At 38.3% G+C, this 22,447-nt stretch overlaps 1 protein-coding gene across 2 annotated transcripts; it reads right to left on the reverse strand.

The window, feature by feature from the left end:
- Positions 1–1,796: 1,796 nt before the first annotated feature.
- LOC110202924 (uncharacterized) lies at positions 1,797–21,382 on the reverse strand. 2 transcript variants are annotated; one of them, XM_078149324.1, is made up of 5 exons: positions 20,927–21,382; positions 20,748–20,842; positions 8,350–8,476; positions 7,597–7,692; positions 1,797–5,054 (listed from the first exon to the last, which is right to left on the reverse strand). In XM_078149324.1, exons 1-5 carry the CDS (start codon positions 21,021–21,023, stop codon positions 3,439–3,441), a joined length of 2,031 nt encoding a protein of 676 aa, XP_078005450.1. In that variant the 5' UTR covers positions 21,024–21,382; the 3' UTR covers positions 1,797–3,438. The 2 variants fall into 2 exon arrangements, 1 of the variants encoding a protein (XP_078005450.1); XR_002322817.2 differs by lacking the exons at positions 1,797–5,054; positions 7,597–7,692; positions 8,350–8,476; positions 20,927–21,382 and adding an exon at positions 14,719–15,319 and having other exon boundaries at positions 20,748–20,837.
- Positions 21,383–22,447: the final 1,065 nt, after the last annotated feature.

Genomic DNA, 22,447 nt, shown 5'->3' on the forward strand with positions numbered 1-22,447 from the left:
TTTTGTTTGTTGTTTAAATCCTGGGCATTACTGCATAGATATTTAATTCAATGGGTTTTACTATGGGACTTTTTTTCTCCTAGTCTCCAGCTTTTTGTGTAAGAAGTCATAATCACTAGCAATATTTTTAATGTTCCTTCTGGCACTATCATTCATCCCTACATGAATCACCAGGAGCATGTAGGTGTCATCTGTTTCAAAAAGTCTTGGGAGGTTCCCTTATGTCTTAGATACATGCTCTGGAAAGAAAACTGTCCTACATTGTTAATAAGTGAACAAATAGCTGTCAGTACCCCCTGAACACAAAGTCAATTACTACTCTTCTCTTCTGATTTTTACCAAATGATCTCTCGCCTGCTATCTCCTGTGGCTCCATATATCATTCCTAGAGGGGCAGCTAGATGGTGCAGTGGTTAGAGCACCAGCCCTGGAGTCAGAAGGACCTGAGTTCAAATCTCACCTCAGACATTTACTAGCTGTATGACTCTGGGCAAGCCACTGAACCCCAATTGCCTTTAAAAAAAACCACCTCATATATCATTCCTAGGAGGACCAGCTTCTGCCTCTTCAGATGATCAAGCTCCCTACACTTTAGTAAGTCTTAAATAGTTTTTTAAGCTCTAATTTTATAGCTGTCCATTCCCTTCTCTTTCTCTTCAACTCGAATATCCTGAAAAGAGTTGCCTCTCTTCCTTCCCAGTTCATTTGTTCCCCCTACTCGCTATACTGGTTAAGGTTACCTGCTATTGTTTTGGGTTTTTCAAAATTGCTTGTTTAAATTTCAATCCTAAGCACCTGGTTAAAAGCAGGTGGTTATCACCTCTTACCTTGACAACCTCATTCATCTTCCTTTCCTTAGTCTTATGAATTCTGGGGCCACACCAACCTTCTACCTTCTACCAACCTGTTTCAACAATTTGTCCCACCCACCAATGTACTCTATATTTGTACCTTCCATTTGTTCAGTTTACCTTTTTAAAGTTTACCTTGCCTTACCTATCTTGCCAAGTACTTTTCCCCTCATGTTTTCCTCGTTTGATTCTACTTGTTAACTTCTTTAATCCTTTCATAGCCTCTTTAATTGTCCTTGACCCTGTTCCTTTTTAAATTTAGAAGTAGAACTTGGGCTAGAATCTGCACCTGGTGATTTTTCTTTAAATTTTCAATTTCATCAAACTTGTCCTAAAATTTGACCCCTAACTTCCTTCATAATCCTCCAAACCACTTGCTTGATTTCTACTTTCTTGTTTGACCCCAAATCCTTTTTCCCTAGCCTTCCACAGAAGGCAGAATTTGAGATATCTTTATCATAGAATCACAGAGAGAGCTGCAAGGAAAGCACCACAGTGGTCCATCATCCAATTCATACTTGCCAGATGGGATGGTCAAAGTACTCTGTGTATAGCACAGGAGGGACTCGCTATTAAGTGAAAGGGAAATAAATAGTTGAAAGCAAATTTGTTCACTAAAAAGCCATAAGAAGAAAGGTAGCAACAAATAATCTTACCCCCAAAACTAAGGTGTATCCTCCCACAGACATATCCAGTAACAGGGAGGGTGGACATACTTAAGAGGTCAGAAATAGAAAGACAGACAGATAAGGAACATATGTAGCCAGGGCACACGCACAGAGGTAGGGCCGAGGCATACATGAGGAAAAGCAAATCATGCCTTGAATGTTTCAGGGCCACTAATACCTTCACTGGTTATTTCTGGAAACTAATTGGCTCCTCTAGCTGCTGGTTCAGTTGAAATCATCAGTGGTTATATATCTTAATTACAGTGCAACAAAGGAAGCACTTTGATTATTTTTATTCCCTTTCCCAAGGGCAGGAAGCATCAATAAATCTTTCTGTAGAAGACACAGTGCTTGTAACCAAAACTCAAGAACACTTAAAATTGGAGTTGCCCATAGGGCAACACTCAAATTTGGTGTCGCCCCAGAAATCTCCCTTCACTGCTAGAAGGCTAGATTATAGAATTATGCTCTCTAGGGAATTAAAAGAAAAGACAACAAAACAACCTACCATTTCTACACAAAAGGTTCTTAATCTGGGGTCTATGAATTAAAATTTTTTAAAATAACTATTTCAATGTAATTGGTTTCCTACGAAATCCTATATACTTTATTTTATGAGTTTAAGATCATTTTGAGAAGGAGTCCATAATCTTCACCAGAATGCCAATGGGATTCATGACACAGAAAACATTAGGAACTTCTATTCTACCTGGAAGGTTAGAGGTTCGGGAAGCAGTTATATGAATTCCCATATTAGACTACATATAAGCTATGCTAGTTTATATTATAGTTATTTCAAAATGTGTCATACCCTTCAAGATACATTGTCAGGGACCATGTTTTACATAATCTCTCCAGAACCTGGAATAATATCACTAAACAGCAACTTTATATGATCAAAAAGAGAGACATGAGAACTTTAGTCACATTTCCCTCTCAAAACAACCACTTGTAGCTGGTGAAAATCTAATACTTTGATTCTGTAGTGTTGAATAAATCATAATTTCAGTTCATGTCAATGGCTCAATATGAACTTAGAAGGAAAAAAAAAGTCCTAGGGATCTATGCTGATTCCACTGCTGTTTAGCACACCAAGTACCTCTGAAAAATATCTGGAGATTTTGATGGTTGATAGGCTTAAAAGGAGTCAAATAGTGTAAAAGGTCAGTAAAAAGGTTACTTCAATCTTAAGCTATATTAGAAGAGACATACTACCCAGTGTGATGGAGATGATAGTATAGGTCTACTATTACCCAGAACACAATTAGAATACTGTCAGTTGGAGAATGAACATTGCTAAACTGAAGAATGTGGAAAGGAGGGTGAACAGAAAGCTAAAGGGCTTCTATTCATGTCACACATGAGGATGAGTTAATAGAACTGAGGACATTTCACCTGAAGAAAAAAAAAGCTGTATTGGGTATGTGAGGTGACCAAATATTTGAAGGGCTATGAAAATAAGGAGGGATTAGGCATTTCTGTTTGGACGGACTATAACTAAGAGAATGGGTATAAGTTGCAAAAAGGCTAATTTAGGCTTGAAGTAAGAAAAAACTTCTTAATAATTAAAATTACCCAAAAGAGAAGCCAAATGTTTAAGAGGAAGTGTGCTCATTAGAAGTCTTACAACAAAAGTTGCTTGACAACTTGTTCTATTTTGCAGAAAGGACTGTTTTTTCGGTCAGATAAAGGTGGGTCTAGAAGATCTCCGAGTCTTCTAACTCTGAAATTCCATGATTCTGTGAAATTTTCTGGACCTCTCCCTCCATTACTACATCTCAACAGTTTATTTCCAATATGAAATCTCTCATGAACTTTGAACTACATTCATTAGTTTCATTTTGTGCATCAAGGAAAGAATTGGTGTAGAAGGGTGCCTCAAATTCAAAGAGTTTTTCTCCAGTATGGATTCTTTGATGTCATAATAGATTTCGATTACTGATGAAGGTTTTCCTACATTCATTACATTTATAGGGCTTCTCTCCAGTATGGATTCTTTGATGCTGAATTAGGCACAATTTTGTGCTAAGGCCTTTTCCACATTCTTGACATATAAAGGGCTTCTCTTTAGTATGGATTCTGTGATGTTGTAATAGCTTTCGATTAGTGATGAAAGCTTTCCCACATTCACTACATTTATAGGGCTTCTCTCCAGTATGGATTCTTTGATGTTCAATTATATAGCTATTACTAATGAAGGCTTTCCCACATTCATTGCATTTGTAGGGCTTCTCTCCAGTATGGATTTTTTTATGTTGAAGTAGATAGCTATTACTGCTGAAGGATTTCCCACATTCATAACATTTATTGGGCCCCTGTAAATTATGGATCTTTTGATGTTGAATAAGGTAGCTATTACTCCTGAAAGCTTTCCCACATTCATTACATTTATAGGGCTTCTCTCTAGTATGGATTATTAGATGTCGTGATAGGTCTTGATTACTAATAAAGGCTTTCCCACATTCATTACATTTTTTAGGCTTCTCATCAGCATGAATTCTCTGATGTTGAATTAGGTAGCTCTTACTGATGAAAGCTTTCCCACATTCATTACATTTATAGGTCTTCTCTCCAGAATGTATAATTTGATGTCGTGATAGATTTCGATTACTGATGAAGGTTTTTCCACATTCATTACATTCATAGGAATTCTCCCCACTGTGAATTCTGTTATGTTCATAGAGTCGCCCCTTTCGGCTGAAGGCTTTCCCACATTCCTTACATTCAAAGGGCTTCTCTCCAGTGTGAATTCTTTGATGTTCAATTAGGTAGTTATTACTGCTGAAAGCTTTCCCACAGTCAGAACATTTGCAAGGTTTCTCTCCAGAATGAATTTTTTGATGTTTTTCTAAGTAAGGTTTTTTACTAAAGACTTTCCCACATACATTACATTCACAGGGCTTTTTTCCAGAATGAATGATCTTATCTATTTTGAGATGTCGCCTGTACTTGAAGGTTTTGCCACATTCATTACACACATACGGCTTCCCACTACTGTGAATCTTCTTATGTTTACAAAGAGTCCCCTTTTGGCCAAAGGCTTTGCCACATTCATTACATATATAGGGCTTCTCTCCACTTTGAATAATCTGATGTTTATAGAGGTTCCCCTTTCTGCTGAAAGCTTTCTTATATTCTTTACATTCAAACAACTTCTCTCTACTATGAATCTTTTGATGTTGAGATAGGCTTTGAATTTTGTTGAAGGTCTGTCCAAAATCATTACATTTAAATAGATTTTCTTCAGAATCATCTGAATGATGATTTTGTTTACTGCTAAAGGTTTTTCCATATATCTCATGTTTAGGGTGTTTTCTTTGAGTATCTGTTCCATGTTGAGAAATATGGTTTGAACAGTAAATGAAGAGCTTGTTGCATTTATTACATTCATAAAGTTTTTCACTGACTGAGATTCTACCATGGTCAGTTACATCCAAATATTGTTTTACATTCACTTCAGGAACTCTCTGTTGGGTATCAGGAATTGACTCCTGACTGCACTTTTGTCCAACTGTATTACATTCATGAAGAAAATCTGGGGAGAAAAAAAAAAGGTGTCAATATTCAATGCCTTCTGTGAGGAAAGGAAATTGCTTTATGTTAAGTTCTAGATTTTATCTCCTTCATTAAGAATGATTACTCTAGAATAGATAGAACAGATTTTTATAAGCAAGAACTAAAGCTTAAAGTAAATGACAACCTAATGAAAAGGATGGAGTATCATTATGGGTAAACAAGTAATTCTGGAAAATATAGACTGCTAAACCTGAAGTCAATTTATGTAACAAAACTTGTTTACCTATTACAGATAGATGGTTGTGAACATTTAAAAGAGAATGTGTAAACTCCTAAGATCTAGCATTGATTTAATAGGAGCAAATCATATAAAACAAAGCTCATTTCCCTTATTAAGACTTATAAAAAATAGGTGGGTAAGGCATGTAAATAGCAGATACCTAACTTTCAGCAGTGCATTTGACAGAATTTTTCAAGATATCTTTCTGGATACAATAAAGAAATGTGAATTGGATTATAACATAGCCCACTGCATCGGTATGAAATTTAAAAACCTTACTGAAAAAGATAACTCAGTAAAGAGTTTTGTCCATCTCGATTGTTTTTTAGTTGTGTACAAGTATATATATATATATATATATATATATATATACACACATATGTATATATGTATATATGTATATATATATATATATATATACACACATATGTATATATGTATATATGTATATATATATATGTGGAGAAAAATTCTACTTTCTATTCAACAATTTTAATAATACCCTAGATGACATCATAGCAGATACTCATCTGTCTTGATAACGCAAATTTATAAAAGATACCTGAGAGAATACAAGACTAAATAAAGGGTTTTTAACATATCACAACAGGTTAGAATAATGGACCAAGACAAACAATATTAAATTTAACAAGGATGCATGTGAAGGTCTGTGCTTGGGATTAAAATATCAATTTTCAAAGTTTAGAAGGTCTGATTTAGCAGCAGATCACATAAAAAAAATCTAGGGGATTGAAGCAGACCACAATTTCAATATTAGCTAGTGGTATCCTGTAGCCACTAAAAAAGTTAATTAAATTTTAAGGTGTGTTAAAAAATGTATAATGTCTACATCAGAGAAAATAATAATCTTATTACACTCTGTCGTAGTCAGACCACATTTAGTAGACTTTCTGTCCAGTTCTGCATACAGTTTAAAGGAGATGCTAACAGATAAGAACACTAGGCAGTGGTAAATGGCAGGAAGCTGTTAATTGGCTTTCAAAGGTAAAAGATTATTTAGCTTCATTTCATGTGGCAAGTCAAAATATGAATATATAATATATGATATATTAAATATAAACATATGATATAAATAAAGTTTCATTCACCAAGGCAAGAAGACTAGCATAGACAAATGCAATGAGTAGAGAAATAGCCAACAGGTAATCTGCCACAGTATTTTGATACAGAAGTTAGCCAGGAGAATCTCAATAAGATTGACAGGGAAGATCAAACTTAGGCTCTTACTCCAGTAAAGAAGGAAAGCAATACAAATTTTGCAGTGATCTGCAGATATATGTTTATCTTTCTGCCATAGTCAGTTAACTGCCATTTATGCTCAAAGTGAAGGAATACCTTCCTACTAGAAAAGAGGTAAAAAAGACTCAAGAAAGACCTTTCCATTTGACATGTTAACAGAGGGAATGAAATATTCCTTTTGAAAAAGGAGGAAGGTCTTTTAAGGTAAAAACAAAAAAGAAAAAGGAGCAAAAAAGGAAGAGTCAAATTCTGTCCAATGTCAAGAGACATCGAAGGGAAAATATCAGCATAAAGGAGAAAGGGAAGAAGGAGTCCTAAGCATTTGGAAATTAATAACATAGATAAGGTCATTTCAACATCATGAGGAGTTGTAACTTATGAAGAAAGAGCTCTTTATATTCCAAGAAACCATGATTTGGATTCAAATGTATTAAAGCTTTTGGGTAAAGATCAGCAGGAGAAACAAAAGTGATACTGTTCTGGGAAGATACTATAGAACACCTGGACAGAAAAAAGAAATAGATGATAGTTTCAGGAAAGATATCACAGACCTTGTACAGAGGAATGATATAATAAGGATAAGGGATTTCAGTTACCTCATTCAGGTTCCTCGTCTCTAAGATGGGAATAATGATAATATTTTTATGAATCACCTGATAGGTTAGAAAAGCACTTTGTAAATCAAGTGCTATAGATCTGTAAACTACAGTAATGTACTGTAATGCAAGAAGACTAAGAAAATAATAATCATAGGAAAGGCAGAAGAATTAAAATCAGAAAAAACCATACACCTCTTCCTCTAAGGCTAGAGGGAAATGTAAGGTCAGGAGGTTTAAGACAGTGACCTTTCACAGGAAAGGTGAAGAACTAACCTCTGAGGGACAGCAATCAGAAACGTCTTCCCATGGCTTGTGGCCTTTAAGAACTGCCATTCTAATTCCATTTCAGGGTAATGCACCCTTACTGATCAGCCGAGTTGCTGCTTGCAGTCCTACCTGTCTGCCTAGCTTCTGTTACTCACCGAGGTAAAGGCTTCTGGGAGCTTCTTCAGCTGGCAACCCTGGTACTTCTCTTTTTTCCACCTGGGAGATGACGTCTGGCTTGAAAACTGGAAACCCTGCACATGGGGAAAGAATAGGAAATTGCTGAGAATGGAAAGACATCTCAGAATTCAATCTTAGCTATTCAGTCAGTAAACATTTATTAGGTGCCTACTATGTGCCAGGCACTATACTAAATCCTGGGGATACAAAAAGAGGCAAAAGATAGTCCCTGCCCTCAAGGAGCTCACTTTTTCTTTAAGGAACACTAGAAAGGACTTCTGAAGGATGCTCTGTATTGAGTTTGTGTTACCATCAAGTAGCAGAACTGGAAACAGGATCTGAACTAGGCTGAGAGAAAATTACTCCATTTAAACACAGTCCCCTGAGAAGATGGAAATTTTCATGTCTGCCAGTAGCTACACTGGGACTTTAGTGGAGAAGCATACAATAGGAAAACTATTCTCCTCAGGAGAATCATAATAATGCTTCTGAATACCAGTTATACAAAGCAAAGACTTTTCATCTAGATTCTGAGAAAGCAGAAACACTGTGCTTCTTTACACCAAAAGATTTAGGAATGTTTCCATATTATATATAATCCCAAGAATAGCTTCATACAAAAAGTTCAACCTCAGTGAAGCGCTTCTTTAGACATTCCATAACCTATAGGAAGAAAGAATGCCAAGAAATCCCAATGGCCAGATGATTCATGGGAAAGAAGCCATCCTTACCAAGGGAGACAAACTTCTTATAGTTCTCCAGCATCACATCCCTGAACAAGTCCTTCTGAGCTGATTCCAACAGCCCCCATTCCTCCCAGGTGAAATTGACAGCCACATCTTGGAATGTTAGTAATTTCTGCAATATCAAAAAACATTACTTTTTCACATGGAGTGTCCCTTACATGGAACAAAAATGAATGAAGAAGCATTTATTAAGGCTTACTATATGCCAGGAACTATGTGAAGTGCTGGAGGAAAAACAAAGCAAAGACAGTCTCTCCCCTTAAGAAGCTCACATTCTAAAAGAGGAAGACAACATGTGCAGGGGAATGGTTGTCATGGAGGATTATTTTGTTTGGAGAGTTACAGGAACAGTGATTGGAACAATAGGGGAGTATATTGATATATCCTTTCCAAGAACAATGACAATGGATTTGAATATGGTTCAAGAACTGGAAAGCAGGAGAGGATAGAGTGGTGGGCCCATATGGGTAGACAAGGCTACTAATGAGAAGATGGCCAGAGTGAAAGTAGGCAGCAGTTGAACTAAGATGTAGTGGGACATTGAAGCAACCACTGACCAAGACGTCTGGGTCCTGGGGTTTAGCATAAGCAATGAGGCGAAAGGGCTGAATCCCAGGGCATGGTTTCTGGTTTAGGCACAAGGTTGCTCACAAGATGGTCAGGAAATGAGACATGAAGTTGGCTCCACAAAGACAGAATGATTCTCCAGGGTTTAGAGCACTCCATGTTAAGGGTTCTTGAGGCTCTACTTACATTTCCCCTCTTTTATGACAGACTTTCTATATTGTAGATAATTTTACCATATTACTCAAGGTCAGTCTTACACATCCCCTGCCTCAAGTCTTTTCCTCTTCTACTCCATCCTCATCAACAGTGGTGTCAAACTCATATAGTAATAGATCCCTATGGGTGAATATAACTTAGAAAACTGCAAATTAATGTCTGCTTGCAACAGTGGGCTATAAGTTTGACACATCTGCTCTACATAACCACTAAAGTAATTTTCCTAAAGCACAGATCTGACTATGTTTCACTCCCCTACTCAAACTCCCATGGCATCTTATTAATTCTGGAATCAAACTTAAGCTCCTCTGTTTGATGTTTAAAATCCATCACAACTTGATCAACCTACACTTCTAGGTTTATATATTACCCTTTATAATTTACATTCTATCAGTGGAGACAGTATGTATACCTATGTTATACAATATAACTTTGGAGGGAAGCATTAGCAGCTGGAGGGATCAAGGATGTCATCATTATCACTACCATTTCTAGAGTGCTTTGAGATTTGCAAAGTGCAGTTTTCAGATGAAGAAATTAAAGCTATTTATAGTCATATGAAAAAATGCTCTAAATAATTTTTAATTAGAGAAATGGAAATCAAAACGACTCTGAGGTACCACATCACACTTATCAGATTGGCCAACATGACAAAACAAGATAAATGTTGGAGATGTGGCAAAACTGGAACACTAATGCCTTGTTGGTGGAGTTGTGAATTGATCCAACCATTTTGGAGAGCAAATGGAACTATGCCCAAAGGGCGATAAAAATATGCATATCCTTTGACCCAGAAATACCACTTCTAGGGCTGTATCCCAAAGAGATCATAAAAATGGGAAAAGGACCCATATGTACAAAAATATTTATAGCAGCTCTTTCTGTGGTGGCAAAGAATTGGAAATTGAGGAGATGCCTATCTATTGGGGAATGGCTAAACAAGTTGTGGTATGTGAATGTAATGGAACACTATTGTGCTATAAGAAATGATGAGCAAGTGGACTTCAGAAAAACCTGGAAAGACTTGTATGGTCTGATGCTGAGTAAGGTGAGCAGACCAGGAGAACATTGTACCTGGTAACAGCCACGTTGCACGATGACTAACTTTGACAGATTTAGCTCTTCTCAGCAATGCAAGGATCTAAGACATCTCCAAAGGTCTCATGATGGAAAATGCTATCCACATCCAGAGAAAGAACTATGGAGTCTGAATGCAGATTATGGCACGCTATTTGCTCTTTTTTTCTTCTGTTTTGTTTTGTTTCTTCTTTCTTGTGGTTGCTTCTATCGGTTCTAATTCTTCTTTAGAACATGACTAATTTGAAAATATGTTTAATAGGAATGTATATGTACAGCCTATATCAGATTGCGTGCTGTCTTGGGAAGGGAGAAGGAGAAAATTTAAAACTCAAAAGCTCATGGAAGTAAATGTTGAAAACTAAAAATTAATTAAAAAAAAGATTTGCCAAAGTGCTGTACAAGTATTTTCTCATTTGATCCTTATAACAACCCTGGGAGGTAGGTGCTATTATCCTCATTTTGTGGATAAGCACACAGAGTTAAGTAACTTGCTTGGGGTCATACTGTCATTGAGTATCTGAGGCTTGATTTGAGCTTAGGTCTCCCTAACTCCAAGTCAGCACTCTATCTGCCACGTGACCTAGCTATGACTTATGTAGGAAGTAGCACTTAATCAGGGCTCCACAGGACACTAAGGATTCCAAGAAGTATAGGTGATGAGACTGTACATTCCAGGCATGGGAGACAGGCTTGTGCAAAAGTACCAAGTTGAAAGATGGACTCATTAAAAGTGGCATGCAATTTTCAATATGTAATCAGTTACTCTTTTATTCCTATTCAGTTCTAGGCTCAGCTCACTGTCCATTTAAAATGCCCGTCAGGGGCAGCTGGGTCACACAGTAGATAGAGAACCGGCCCCGGAGTCAGGAGGACCTGAGTTGAAATCTGGCTTCAGCCACATGATACTCACTAGCTGTGTGATCCTGGGCAAGTCACTTAACCCCGACTGTTGCCTTGCAAAAATAAAATAAAATAAAATAAAGTACTCGTCTTAGGTATTTGTACAGATGGACTGAAAACCCAATGACAGACATTTCTTAATAGATAAGTGGTCAAAGGATATAAACAAGCAGCTTTCAAAAGAATTACCAAGTATTCCCAACCACATTTTAGAAAATGCTCCAAAACACGAATAACAAGAGAAATGCCGATCAAAACAACCCTGAGGTTTCACTTCATATCCTGAACATTGGCAAAGGGGAGAAAGCGCAGCAAGGCTCGGTGCTGAAGGGCTTGAAGGATGATTGGGACAGGAAATCCATCGTCGGTGGAGCTGTGAAATGGTACAACCATCTTGGAAAGCAATTTGGAATCGCGCAAATAAAGCAACTAAGACGTCCACACCCTCTGAACCACAGACTCCATCACTGGGCTCACCCTCCAAGGAAGCCACTGAGAAGTGGCTTCCAAAAAGTTTATAACGGCACTTTCTGTCATAGCAAAGAACTGGAAACAAAGCAGATGCCTATCAATTGGGGAATGGCTAAACAAACTGTGGCACATGGATGTAACGGAGTATCAGTTTGCTATGAAGAATGATGTATGTGACAAATAATGAGAAGAAGAACGGAAAGGTTTATATGAACTGAGGAAGAGTGAAATAAGCAGAGCCAAAGAAACAATATACTTGACTCCAGGAATATAAATGGAAAGAATAACCACATACACAAACCAAAATTGAATGCTGAAAACTTACAAAGATCAAGCAAGACTTGAGCAAAGAGATATGAAAGGATGTTCTCAGTCCACCTCCTTCATGGAGAGAAGAGGTGCATAGGTATTACATATTGCTTATATTTACAGACTTATTCAATGTACTAATCAGTTGTGCTCACTTTTCCTCTTTTTTTTTTCCTATGAAAACCCAATAATAGGTAGTCGTCCTCCATTTGATTTTCCATATGTGGTTCACTGGGCCATCTCTTCTGAATGGCTGTGTAGTTCATCAAAAATAATATATGGTATTATGGGCCCTGATGCATTCGACCTGGTATCAGCTGTACACAAATGGAGGACCTTACCATTCGTACAGAATTCTCCTTCCATTTGGACCCTCATCTCTCAGGAACACGATGAATAATGTTGGCAAACATGTGGCTCTCTTTACTTGCAGCTTGACATTGATACTCAGAGGACTAATAAAATTTTCTTTTTCATTGTGTCTATTTTAAATCACCATATGTTTCTTGTTTTCTAGGCCCAAGTCTGTTACACTGACCTTTTCTTTTTAGAGCTCACTCTTACATTAGTATAAATTAAGGACAAGCTACTCACAATTTCTTTTTTGCCCGGATCACTCCTACTTCCATAGAAGTACCCTTGAGTACACAACTGGTTTGACTATCTCCTTGCCTTCATCATCAATGCCATCTTCATTTCTTCCTACAGTATAGCAGGAATTGATTTGCTGTTGTTCATGTGTGGTGGTTCCACTATCATCAAGAACTGAAGTTTTTCTATAGGAAAACTGACAGTTTTGGGGTTCACTGGCCTCCTTTCAGTTTGTTTAATACTTTGGGGATGACCAGGCTTTGTTGGGTTTTACAACTTTCTTCAGACTCATATCCCTTCCATCATTCGGACCTGTCAATTATGGAATTTTGGTTTTACAATCTAAAACAGAAGCTCTGTGTGGTCGGAGGATCCCTGGAGGGCCCCACAACCCTTTCAAGGGATCCTGGAAATTACTATTTTCATAGTAATACTAAGATATTATCTGCCTATTAACATATTCCTTTCCTTTCCTACACATCTGTGCGAAGTTAGATTTTTTTTCATATATTACAATCAAAACACACCACAATGGACTGAATACAGAAGCAGATAGAGAGAATTTGGCATCTTCTATTAAGACAGACATTAGAGATTTGCAAAAACATGTACAAAAATGCCACTCTTCTCACTAAGTTTTGTTTTGGAAACTAGTTATTTTTCATAAAGATATATTAATGTTAACATGTAATAGGTTTAATATTTTTTAAAATTATTGTTAGTTTTCTACATTCATTTCCATAAGCTTTTGAGTTTAAAATGTTCTCCCCCTACCTCCCTTCCTCACTCCCTCAGATGGTATGCAATCTGATACAGGCTCTACATATTTTAATATTATTTTAAATAAATATTTCAGTGTATCCTTTTCAATTTCTAAAATAGGAGAGATGGTGTGTTGGTTATGTTTCACAACCAGCTTGGGTGGGGGGAGATATGGAGGGATGTATCAAGAGACACTTCTAAGTGTAATCTACATTAAGATTTTCTCCATCACTTTAAGCATAGACAATTTAAAAAATAATAAATTAAGGTCTGATTTGTAAACCCTTTGCTTATTTCCATGGTTTAAATGCTTACACTGAAAATTTAACAATTGGCTGAGTCAGTACAAGCCTTAGTAGCCTCCAGCACACCTCTGGATATAACCCACATAAACAAAAAACTCTTTTGAGCCTTCAACAATTTTTAAGTGTGAAAAGGAGTCCTGAAAAAAAGAAGCCTGAGAACTTCTAGTCAAAAATGTTACTGCTTCTGGCAGCTTTGCCAATCTGTTTGACAAGTAAACTTAAATGACTGCTAGCTAAGGCGGTTCCGAGCTATTTTTACCTTTTCTTTGCAGCAATGACTGACTGATGCTATTTACAGAAATTGGTTAGGGTTCATGTTGATGTCTTTCCCTTTACTCACTGCCCATTTTTTAGCATCAACATCTTCATAAATGTCAGAATTATAATTGCATACAATATCTTTCTAACATTACTAGATAATTTCATAGATGACATATATGATGTACGTATTTATAATGACAGTACACCCAGAGAATCAAACTTTCTCAACCAAAAGTTGAAAAAAATATATGTTAGCAAGGTAGGAAGAAACTAGATAAACCCACAAAAATCATTTGCATTCCTATACACTCAAATTCAATTTACAAGCTTTTACCAAGCACCAGGCATTGTGCTTGGGATACAAAGAATAAAACAATCCCTCCACATCCTTAAACAAGAAATTTAACTAACCAAAAAAAATTAAGCATATTAAAAGGTGTGTGCACTTCTAGACTTTCAAAATTATTACAAAGAAATTTTAAGCAAAAGTAACTGGTACTGTGCAAAACAAAAAACAAATAAAGAGAAACATGACATGAAACTAAATATATATATAAAAGATGAGTTAGTAAAACACCTAAGAAAAATAAAAAAAGGGATAAAGTATTTTTTATTTAAAATTTAGATCCAAACCTCACAATATATACCATATTAAATTCAGGATGAAATATAGACAGAAAAAGCCATAGTTGTACACAGAGAATGACAGAATAATATATTTCTCTAAAATATACAGAGGAGATACACATTTAGTTATTAAACAAATAGAAGTAATTATAGGTAGATGTACTAGTTTGCTTAAAAATGAAAAAACTACACAGAAAAACAATAAAATAGAAATAAAAATCAATTGAGGAAAACATGGCAAATATACAGGTAAAAGTAGAACATCTAAGAATTTTTAAAAATTTTATTTATCCTTTTTGTTTTTACATAACAGTCATTTCTGGATATTTCTCTGCTCTGCTTCCTTCAACCTGAGAATTAAACTTTCTTCTTGAAATAAACATAGGAAGTTAAGAAACATATGACAACACAGTTACAGCGTCTAGAAACGTCTACAAACTTCTAAATCCACAGTCAGCTCCCTCTCTGATGCTTCATTGTCTTTTCTGAGACCAAGATTTGTTTTAATAACTACTTAGAATTTAGTTGTCTCTTAGTGTTCTATTTACGTTGTTGGGTTCAATCTGTTCTCTTGGTAATATTGTTGTGATCAATCTGTATGTTGTTCTCTTGGCACTTTTCCTTCTGCAGGAGTTCATACAGATCTTTCTATGATTCTCTGGATACATTTGTCATTTCTTATTGCACAGTAACATTCCATTATGTTAATAAACCAGAGTTCAGCCAGTCCCCAACTGATGGGTACCAACTTTGTTCCCAGTTCTTTGCTATCACTAAAAGTGCTGTTATCAATGGGGTTTTTTTGTACATATGAAGCCTTTCTTCTGTCTTTGACCTCCACTGGTATATGTTCAGCAGAAAGATTGCTGTAATAAAGGGAATAAACAGTTTAGTCACTTTTTCCCCGAACAATTTCAACATTTTTTTTTCTGAAACAGTGATACCAATTTACAGCTTCCCCAAGAGAATACTGTTGTGACTATCTTCTAGAAGCCCCTCAATGAATGACTATTTTGCCAGTTTGAGGAGTTTGAAGAGAAATCTCAATTCTTTTAATTTACATATTTCCTTTTTTTAGTGATTTGGAATATAATTTCAATGGTAATTAGTAGTTTGCAATTTTTCCTTTGAAAAATTTTCGACTGTATTCTTGAACACTTGTCAACTGAGAAATGGCTCTTGATTTTATGTATTTTTGTTAATTCACTAAAAATAGCTATGAGCTAGCATTTATATAATATTTAATATATTACCTCATTTAGCCAAATGAAACAACATACATAAAACACTTTGCAAATCTTAAAGCACTATAAAATGGTATTTGATAATAACATTATTATTTAGTCCCCACAACAAATCTGATATAGGTGCTATTTTTATTCCTTTTTATATATGAGGAAACTGAAGCTTGGAAAGGTTAGCTGACTTGCCCAGGGTCACATAGCTAGTAAATGTCAGAAGCAAGAGTCAAACTTAGATCTTCTTAATGCCAGGTTCAATGCTCTATTCACTGCACTTCCTAGCTACTTAAATGGCCTATAAATCTTGGATATCAGACTATTATCAGTGATATTAATTAGAAATAGTTTTCCTACTAGCTTCTCTTTTTACTTTGTCTGCATTCATTTCATTTCTACAAAAATTTTATGTAACTGATATTTTGTCCTTTCTCATGATGAAAAATGCTATCCACCTCCAGAGAAAGAAATGATCAAGTCTGAATACAGATTGGAGCATACTATTTTTCACATTCTGTATTTATGAGGTTTTTTGTTTTACTTGTATCAAATTTTTAACCTGTATCAAATTGCTTACCTTCTCAGAGAGGGGGGAGGTGAGGGAGGAAGAAAATTTGGAACTCAAAATTTTTTAAAAATTAATGTTAAAAACGATCTTTACATGTAATTGGGGGAAAATATTTTTTAAAAATTCTTCCTTTCATAGTTCCACGGTTAATTCATTCCATTTTCTTCTAGTTCTTTCATGATTTTTTCTGATTAGGCTGATCATGCATTTGGAACTTACTGTGAAATATAGTGTAAGATACTATCTAAACCTAATTCTATCAAATTGCCTTTCAGATTTCCCAACAGTTCTTGTCAAAAGGGGGGTCATATTCCCCACTAATTTATGTTTTTGGCCTTATCAAAACTGGACTTTTTCATTTGCTACTTATTCTTTTTTTAAAATCTAGTCTATTCCACTGATTTACTTTTCCTTCTTATAGTGGGTACCAGATTGTTTTATTATGTCTTCCCTTATAGGTGACAGACAGCTTTAAGTCTGGTCATGTTATGATGCCTTCATTCCTTCTTTTATGTCCCCTTTTTAATATTTTGCTTCTCCAAATACTTTTAAGTGATTTTGTCTAGTTCTATTTAGAATCACCTTAGTAGCTTTATTAGTATAGCATTAAATCTAAAAATTAATTTATGCAGTATCACTTTTATGTTTGCGTGGTGCAAACATGAGCACCAAACATTTCTTATTAGTCTTCCTCTAGTTCAGTAAAGGCTGTTTTGTATTAGTATTTAAATAATTTCTCCATGTGTCTTTGAAGGTTAATCTCCAGTAGTTTGTGCATTTCATAGTTAATCTGAATGGAATTTCTACTATCATCATTTCCTCTTGATTCTCTTGTACAGTATAGAAACGTTAAGGATTCTTGTGGATACCTTTTGTATCCTATTATTTTACTGAAGCTATAAGTCATCTCTGTTCATTGATTCTTTGGATTTTTCTAAGTAAAGCATTATGTCACTTGCAAATATGGATCATTTTATCTCCTCTGCCAATTTGTAAACCTTTCATTTCTTTCTTGTCTAATGGCTAAATCTAGCTTTCCTAAATCCTTATCAATACTAGTAGGAAGAACAAACATTCTTGCTTTAATCCTGTCTGTACAAGGAAAGCCTCCAGTTTTTCTCCATTGTATGTTATACTAGCTCTTGGATTTGCACATATACTTTTAAAAATTAATTTTATTGATATCTTTTGCTTTTACATCACACAAATTTTTCCCATACCTTTCTACCTTTCTGTCCCAGAGAGCCATCTATTATAACAAAGAATTAAAAAAAAAACAAAAAGAAAAAGAGGACAAGAAACCTCCCCCAGAAAAACTGATTAATGCATCATAAAATCAGACAATATACACTATGTTTCATACCCCATCTAGTTCTGCAAAGTAAGGAGAGGTATCTCTTCTGGAGGACTAAAATTTAAAAGTATAAAAATATTAAAGGGCAAAACCCAACTCCTAATAGATAGGTGGTCAGTGGATGTCAATGAAATTCACAAAAGAGGAAACACTATAAATCATCACCTCACCAAAAATGCTCAAAGAGAAACTTTCAGGTACTATTTAACACCAATAAAAAATGGCAAGAATAGCTTAAAATGATAAAAACTCAATGGTGGCAGGGATATGGAAGAACAAATATACAAACTGCAGGATGAATTTTGAAGTGGTAGAATCTTTTAAAAAGATCAATCTGCAAGACGTACAAAAGCAATCATACTCTTATTCCACTAGTCCCATCATTAAAAATATACCCAGATATATTACAGGTGAGAAAAAACTGTGTATTCAATGAGCTGTTACTGGAGGAAAAAAAAAAGGGCACTTGAAATGCCCAGCTCTTGGAGAATGACAGGATAATCAGTAGCAATGTTACGGAATTTTGATTTGCTTATGTTATGTTATGGAATATGGGTTGTTGTTTGTCCTTCATTCTGGAAGAGGACCATGACATCAGGAAAGTGATGCCATGATTTGCACTTGAATTGGTTTTAAGTGAGGGAGGGCTGTGCAAAGTCAGCAGCCTCACTTTCTCCTCTGGTGCCATCTGGGTCCAGTGGCAAGATATAGATCAAGATGACTAGAGATGGCCTCCTCGAATCACTGGGGATATAAAGAAACGCAAAACCAAAAGTCAACTAGGTGACACAGTGGATAGAACGCTGGGCCTGGAGTCAGGAAGACCTGAGTTCAAATCCAGCCTCAGACACTTACTAGCTGTGTGACCCTGAGCAAGTCACTTTCCTGCTCAGTCAACTGAGCTAGAGAAGGAAATGGCAAACCACTGCAGTATCTTTGCCAAGAAAACCCCAAATGGGGTCGCAAAGAGTCAGACACAACTGAAAGGACTGAGCAACAACAAAAACAACAAAGAAGCAAACATATTAATGTGGGAGACAACAAATAATTACGTTCGTGTAAGATACATGTGTATGTCTATATATGTACACACATACATACATATACATACTTAGATACACACACACACACACACACACACACACACATATGGAGAGAGAGTAGATGGAAGGTAGTTGTTGGTGCTCTTGTTCCTTTGTTACTGAAGAGGACCATGACATCAGGAAGGTGACGTCGTGACTTGCAGTGGATTGGATTTAAGTGAGGGAGGACTGTGCAAGGTCACCCGCCTCACTTTCTCCTCTGGAGCCATCTGGGTCCAGTGGCAAGATGGCCCCACTATGGAATTCCCAGTTAAAATTAAAAAAAAAAATTAGGACTAGAAAGAAACTTGAAAAGACCTGAAACATATGAAGCAAAGAATGCAAAGTCAGAAAGATAACTGACCATGAACACAATTACACAAATTCCAAAGTGTAAATATATAAGAATGAATGGGGGAAATGTCAAAGGTGATATGGAAAAAATAAAGGATTTGTTATAACACTTTTACATAACAAAATTCTTGTATTCAAATACCAATAATTGTAAGTTGTATTTTTTAAAGTTACAGTTATGTTTGCAAGGAATTAAAAATTAATTAAAAATAAGATATATTAGAAACTTGATGAAATATTTTGTTACAGTTATGTTCACAAATAAGATTAAGATTATAAACTTGATGAAACATTTCATTAAGGTTTACATAACTAGTTATTTAAAAATAAGACTATAACATAAGCCTGAAGAAAATGAAACATTTTATGTTTAGTAATAGTCGTGAGAAATTGTCTAAAAGTTCGATGAAATTGAAATGATCAGTGCCTAATCAATGTTGCTGGAAGAAGAGCTTATATACTTCATCTCATATAACACAGCAAATGCAAGACCAAGTAATTTTATATGCATACGTACACACACACATCCATGTAACAAAACGATAAGTGCAGCTTCTAGACCAGTATCTGTCTCTACAGAACTGAGAAATTTCATATTAAATCATACATACTTAAATACACAGTAACCAGTACAAAAGTGGCCATTAGAAAGTATAACAATAGCTAATATTTATATAACACTTAACTATGTACCAGGTGCTGTGTACTTTATAAATTGATCTCATTTGATCCTCATAACAGCCCTGGGAGGTAGGTGCTATTATTATCCCCATTTTACAGATGAAGAAACTGAGGCAGATAGAGGTTAAGTGACTTGCCCAGGGTCACAAAGGCAGTCTACATAGTAAGTATCTGCAGCCAAATTTTAATTGGGTCTTCCTGACTCCAAACCCAGCACTCTGTGCACTAAACCGCCTGGGATGGTAAAAAATGTTGGAAAATATAGTTCAGGAGCAGTAATAAACAACAACAATAACAACAACAATAACAGTAATATAGAGCAACGGAGAGCCTTTCAGAGGCTAGAGGGGAGGATCTGTCAAAGCCCCCTTTGTGTGTCAGACAGGCAACGCCTGGAGGGGGGTTGGGGAGGAGGATGGAGATGATCACGCCTTCTGGGGAGGGGAGAGGGGGACAAAGCATCGCTCACGTGGGGCCCCCCAAGTCTCGGGACTCAGTGGGGGTGGGTGGTGAGGGGGTACCACCCTCTGGAGAGGGGACAAAGCGTCACTCTCGTGCCCCCCCTCAGGTCTCGAGGCCCAGTGGGGGGTGGCCCCGCCCCTGGGGAGGGACAAGGCATCACTCACGTGACCCCCGGTCTCAGGGCCCAGTGGAGGGTGGCCCCGCCCCTAGGGAGCAGGGGGAGTGGACCATGCATCACTCACGTGCCCCCTCTTAGGTCTCGAGGCCCAGCGGGGGGAGGGGGGTGGCCCTGCCCTGGGGAGCAGGGGGAATGGACCATGCGTCACTCATGCGCCCCCTCTTAAGTCTCGGGGCCCAGTGGGGGGTGGTCCCGCCCCTGGGGAGCAGACCATGCGTCACTCACGTGCCCCCCCTCAGGTCTCGGGGCCCAGTGGGGGTGGCCCCGCCCCTGGGGGAAGGGACAATGTGTCACTCACGTGCCCCCCCTCCAGTCTCAGGGCCCAGTGGGGGTGGCCCCGCCCTGGGGAGCAGGGGAGCGGACCATGCGTCACTCACGTGGGGAGGGCCCTGGGTCCAGCCGCCGCCGCTCACGCCCTCCTGCCCCTCGGCTCTCCCCGCTGTGGCGAGGCCGGAGTCCCCACCAGCCAGACCTGGGGAGGAGATGCGGGTTACGCGGGAGGCCGGTGCTGTCCTTGGGTCAGGGGACCAGCCCAACCCCCCCGGCCCCTTCCCACCTTGTCCCCCAGACGGAGGAGGGTCCCTCTGGAGACACTGACTCTGCACCAGCTGCAGCTCCAGCTCCAGACCCGCCCCGGGCCCGGCTCCCTCCATCGGGGGGTCATCGAGGCGGGCCGGGAAGGGGCTGCGGAGGCCATCGGGCGCCCCTTCTCATCGTGCAGAGGAGGCAGCTGAGGCCCAGAGAGGGTATTGGCCGACTCGGGGTCACACAGCATCAGGGCCGGGGTCAACCCGCCGCCTCCGCCCCTCGGCGGCCTGGCCCCTCCCCAGCGCGTGACGCCGCCCTTCAGTCCTCGGGGAGCTGATGCCTCCGTCGCCGGCCGAACAGGGGGGGCTGCGGTCACATCCACAGGCTTGGAGGGCCCGCCCCCACGCGCGGCCGCACTGCGCATGCTCCCTTCCCCCGCCCAAAGGGAGGCCCAGGACTCATCCCTGCGGGGCCGGGGGGCGGGGCTAAAGCTCCTGAGGGATTCTGGGAAATGAAGTCCCTGGTGTACGTTTACCGTTAAGCTCATCTAGGTTTATTAAGCTCTTACTATATTCGCTGTTAAGCACCGGGAATACAAGGAAGGGGAAGAACACGGTCCTTGGACTCAAGGACCTCCCTAGTGGGAGACAGTGTTCAAATTACTGGGTCGGTTTCCTCATCAGTAAAATGAGGAACATAATAATAGCGCCTACTTCCCAGGGTTGTTCTGAGGATCTAATGAGAAATGTAAAGTACTTCGCAAAACTTGAAGCGCTATGTAAATATATGCCACTACTACTTCTCAACTACTGTGTGACTTCCAGAACCCATTTGAGGTCTTCTTGGCAAAGATACTGGAGTGGTTTGCCATTTCTTTCTCCAGCTCCTTTTACAGATGAGGAAGCTGAGGCAAGCAGAGTTAAGTGACTTGCTATACAGCTAGTAAGTATCTGAGGCAGGATTTGAACTGGGAAAGATGAGTGTTCCTGACCAGAGCTCTATGCACTAAGGCGCCTCCTAGCAGCCCTAAATTTTAGTGGCTTCGGCTAGCCTGCAGGATCAAATATAATCCCGTTTGGTGTTCCAAGCCCTTCCTAAGCTGCTCCCCCCCCCCTTTCCAGTCTGCTCACATGTTACCACGTTCTCCGTGATCCAGTGACGGTGGCCTCCTGGCTATTCCTGTATTTTATCTCGTAACTGGAGATTTTTGCTGGCTCTCCCCCATGGACCGAATGCTCACCCTCCTTATCTTGGCTCCTGGCTTTCCTAGTGTCCTTCAAGTCCCTACTAAAATCCGGCCTTCTACACGAGGCCATTCCCGATTCTTCTTAATGCTAGTGCCTTCTCTGTTGATTATTTCCGGTTTATCAAGGACATGGTTTGTTTGTGCATAGTTATGTGTGTTTTGTCTTTTTCATCAAGATGTGAGCTCTTCCAGGACGAGGATGATCTTTTACCCATCTTCATATCCCCAGCACTTAGCACAGAGGGGGTGCTTAATTATTTAGTATTAATTATTAACTATTTTAACTTGTTCACTGTTTGATTT

This window comes from Phascolarctos cinereus, unplaced genomic scaffold (genome assembly GCF_003287225.1).
Source record: "Phascolarctos cinereus isolate Bilbo 61053 unplaced genomic scaffold, phaCin_HiC Scaffold_2;HRSCAF=192, whole genome shotgun sequence".
Taxonomy (NCBI): domain Eukaryota; kingdom Metazoa; phylum Chordata; class Mammalia; order Diprotodontia; family Phascolarctidae; genus Phascolarctos; species Phascolarctos cinereus.

Excerpts from the sequence above, each read along its gene's own strand:
- LOC110202924 (XM_078149324.1), bottom strand. The coding sequence starts at position 21,023 with ATGGAGGGAGCCGGGCCCGGGGCGGGTCTGGAGCTGGAGCTGCAGCTG. Across the intron at positions 20,843-20,926 it reads TCCTCCGTCTGGGGGACAAG|GTCTGGCTGGTGGGGACTCC; the intron begins GTGGGAAGGGGC and ends TCTCCTCCCCAG. Across the intron at positions 5,055-7,596 it reads TCCCAGAAGCCTTTACCTCG|ATTTTCTTCATGAATGTAAT; the intron begins GTGAGTAACAGA and ends TTTTCTCCCCAG.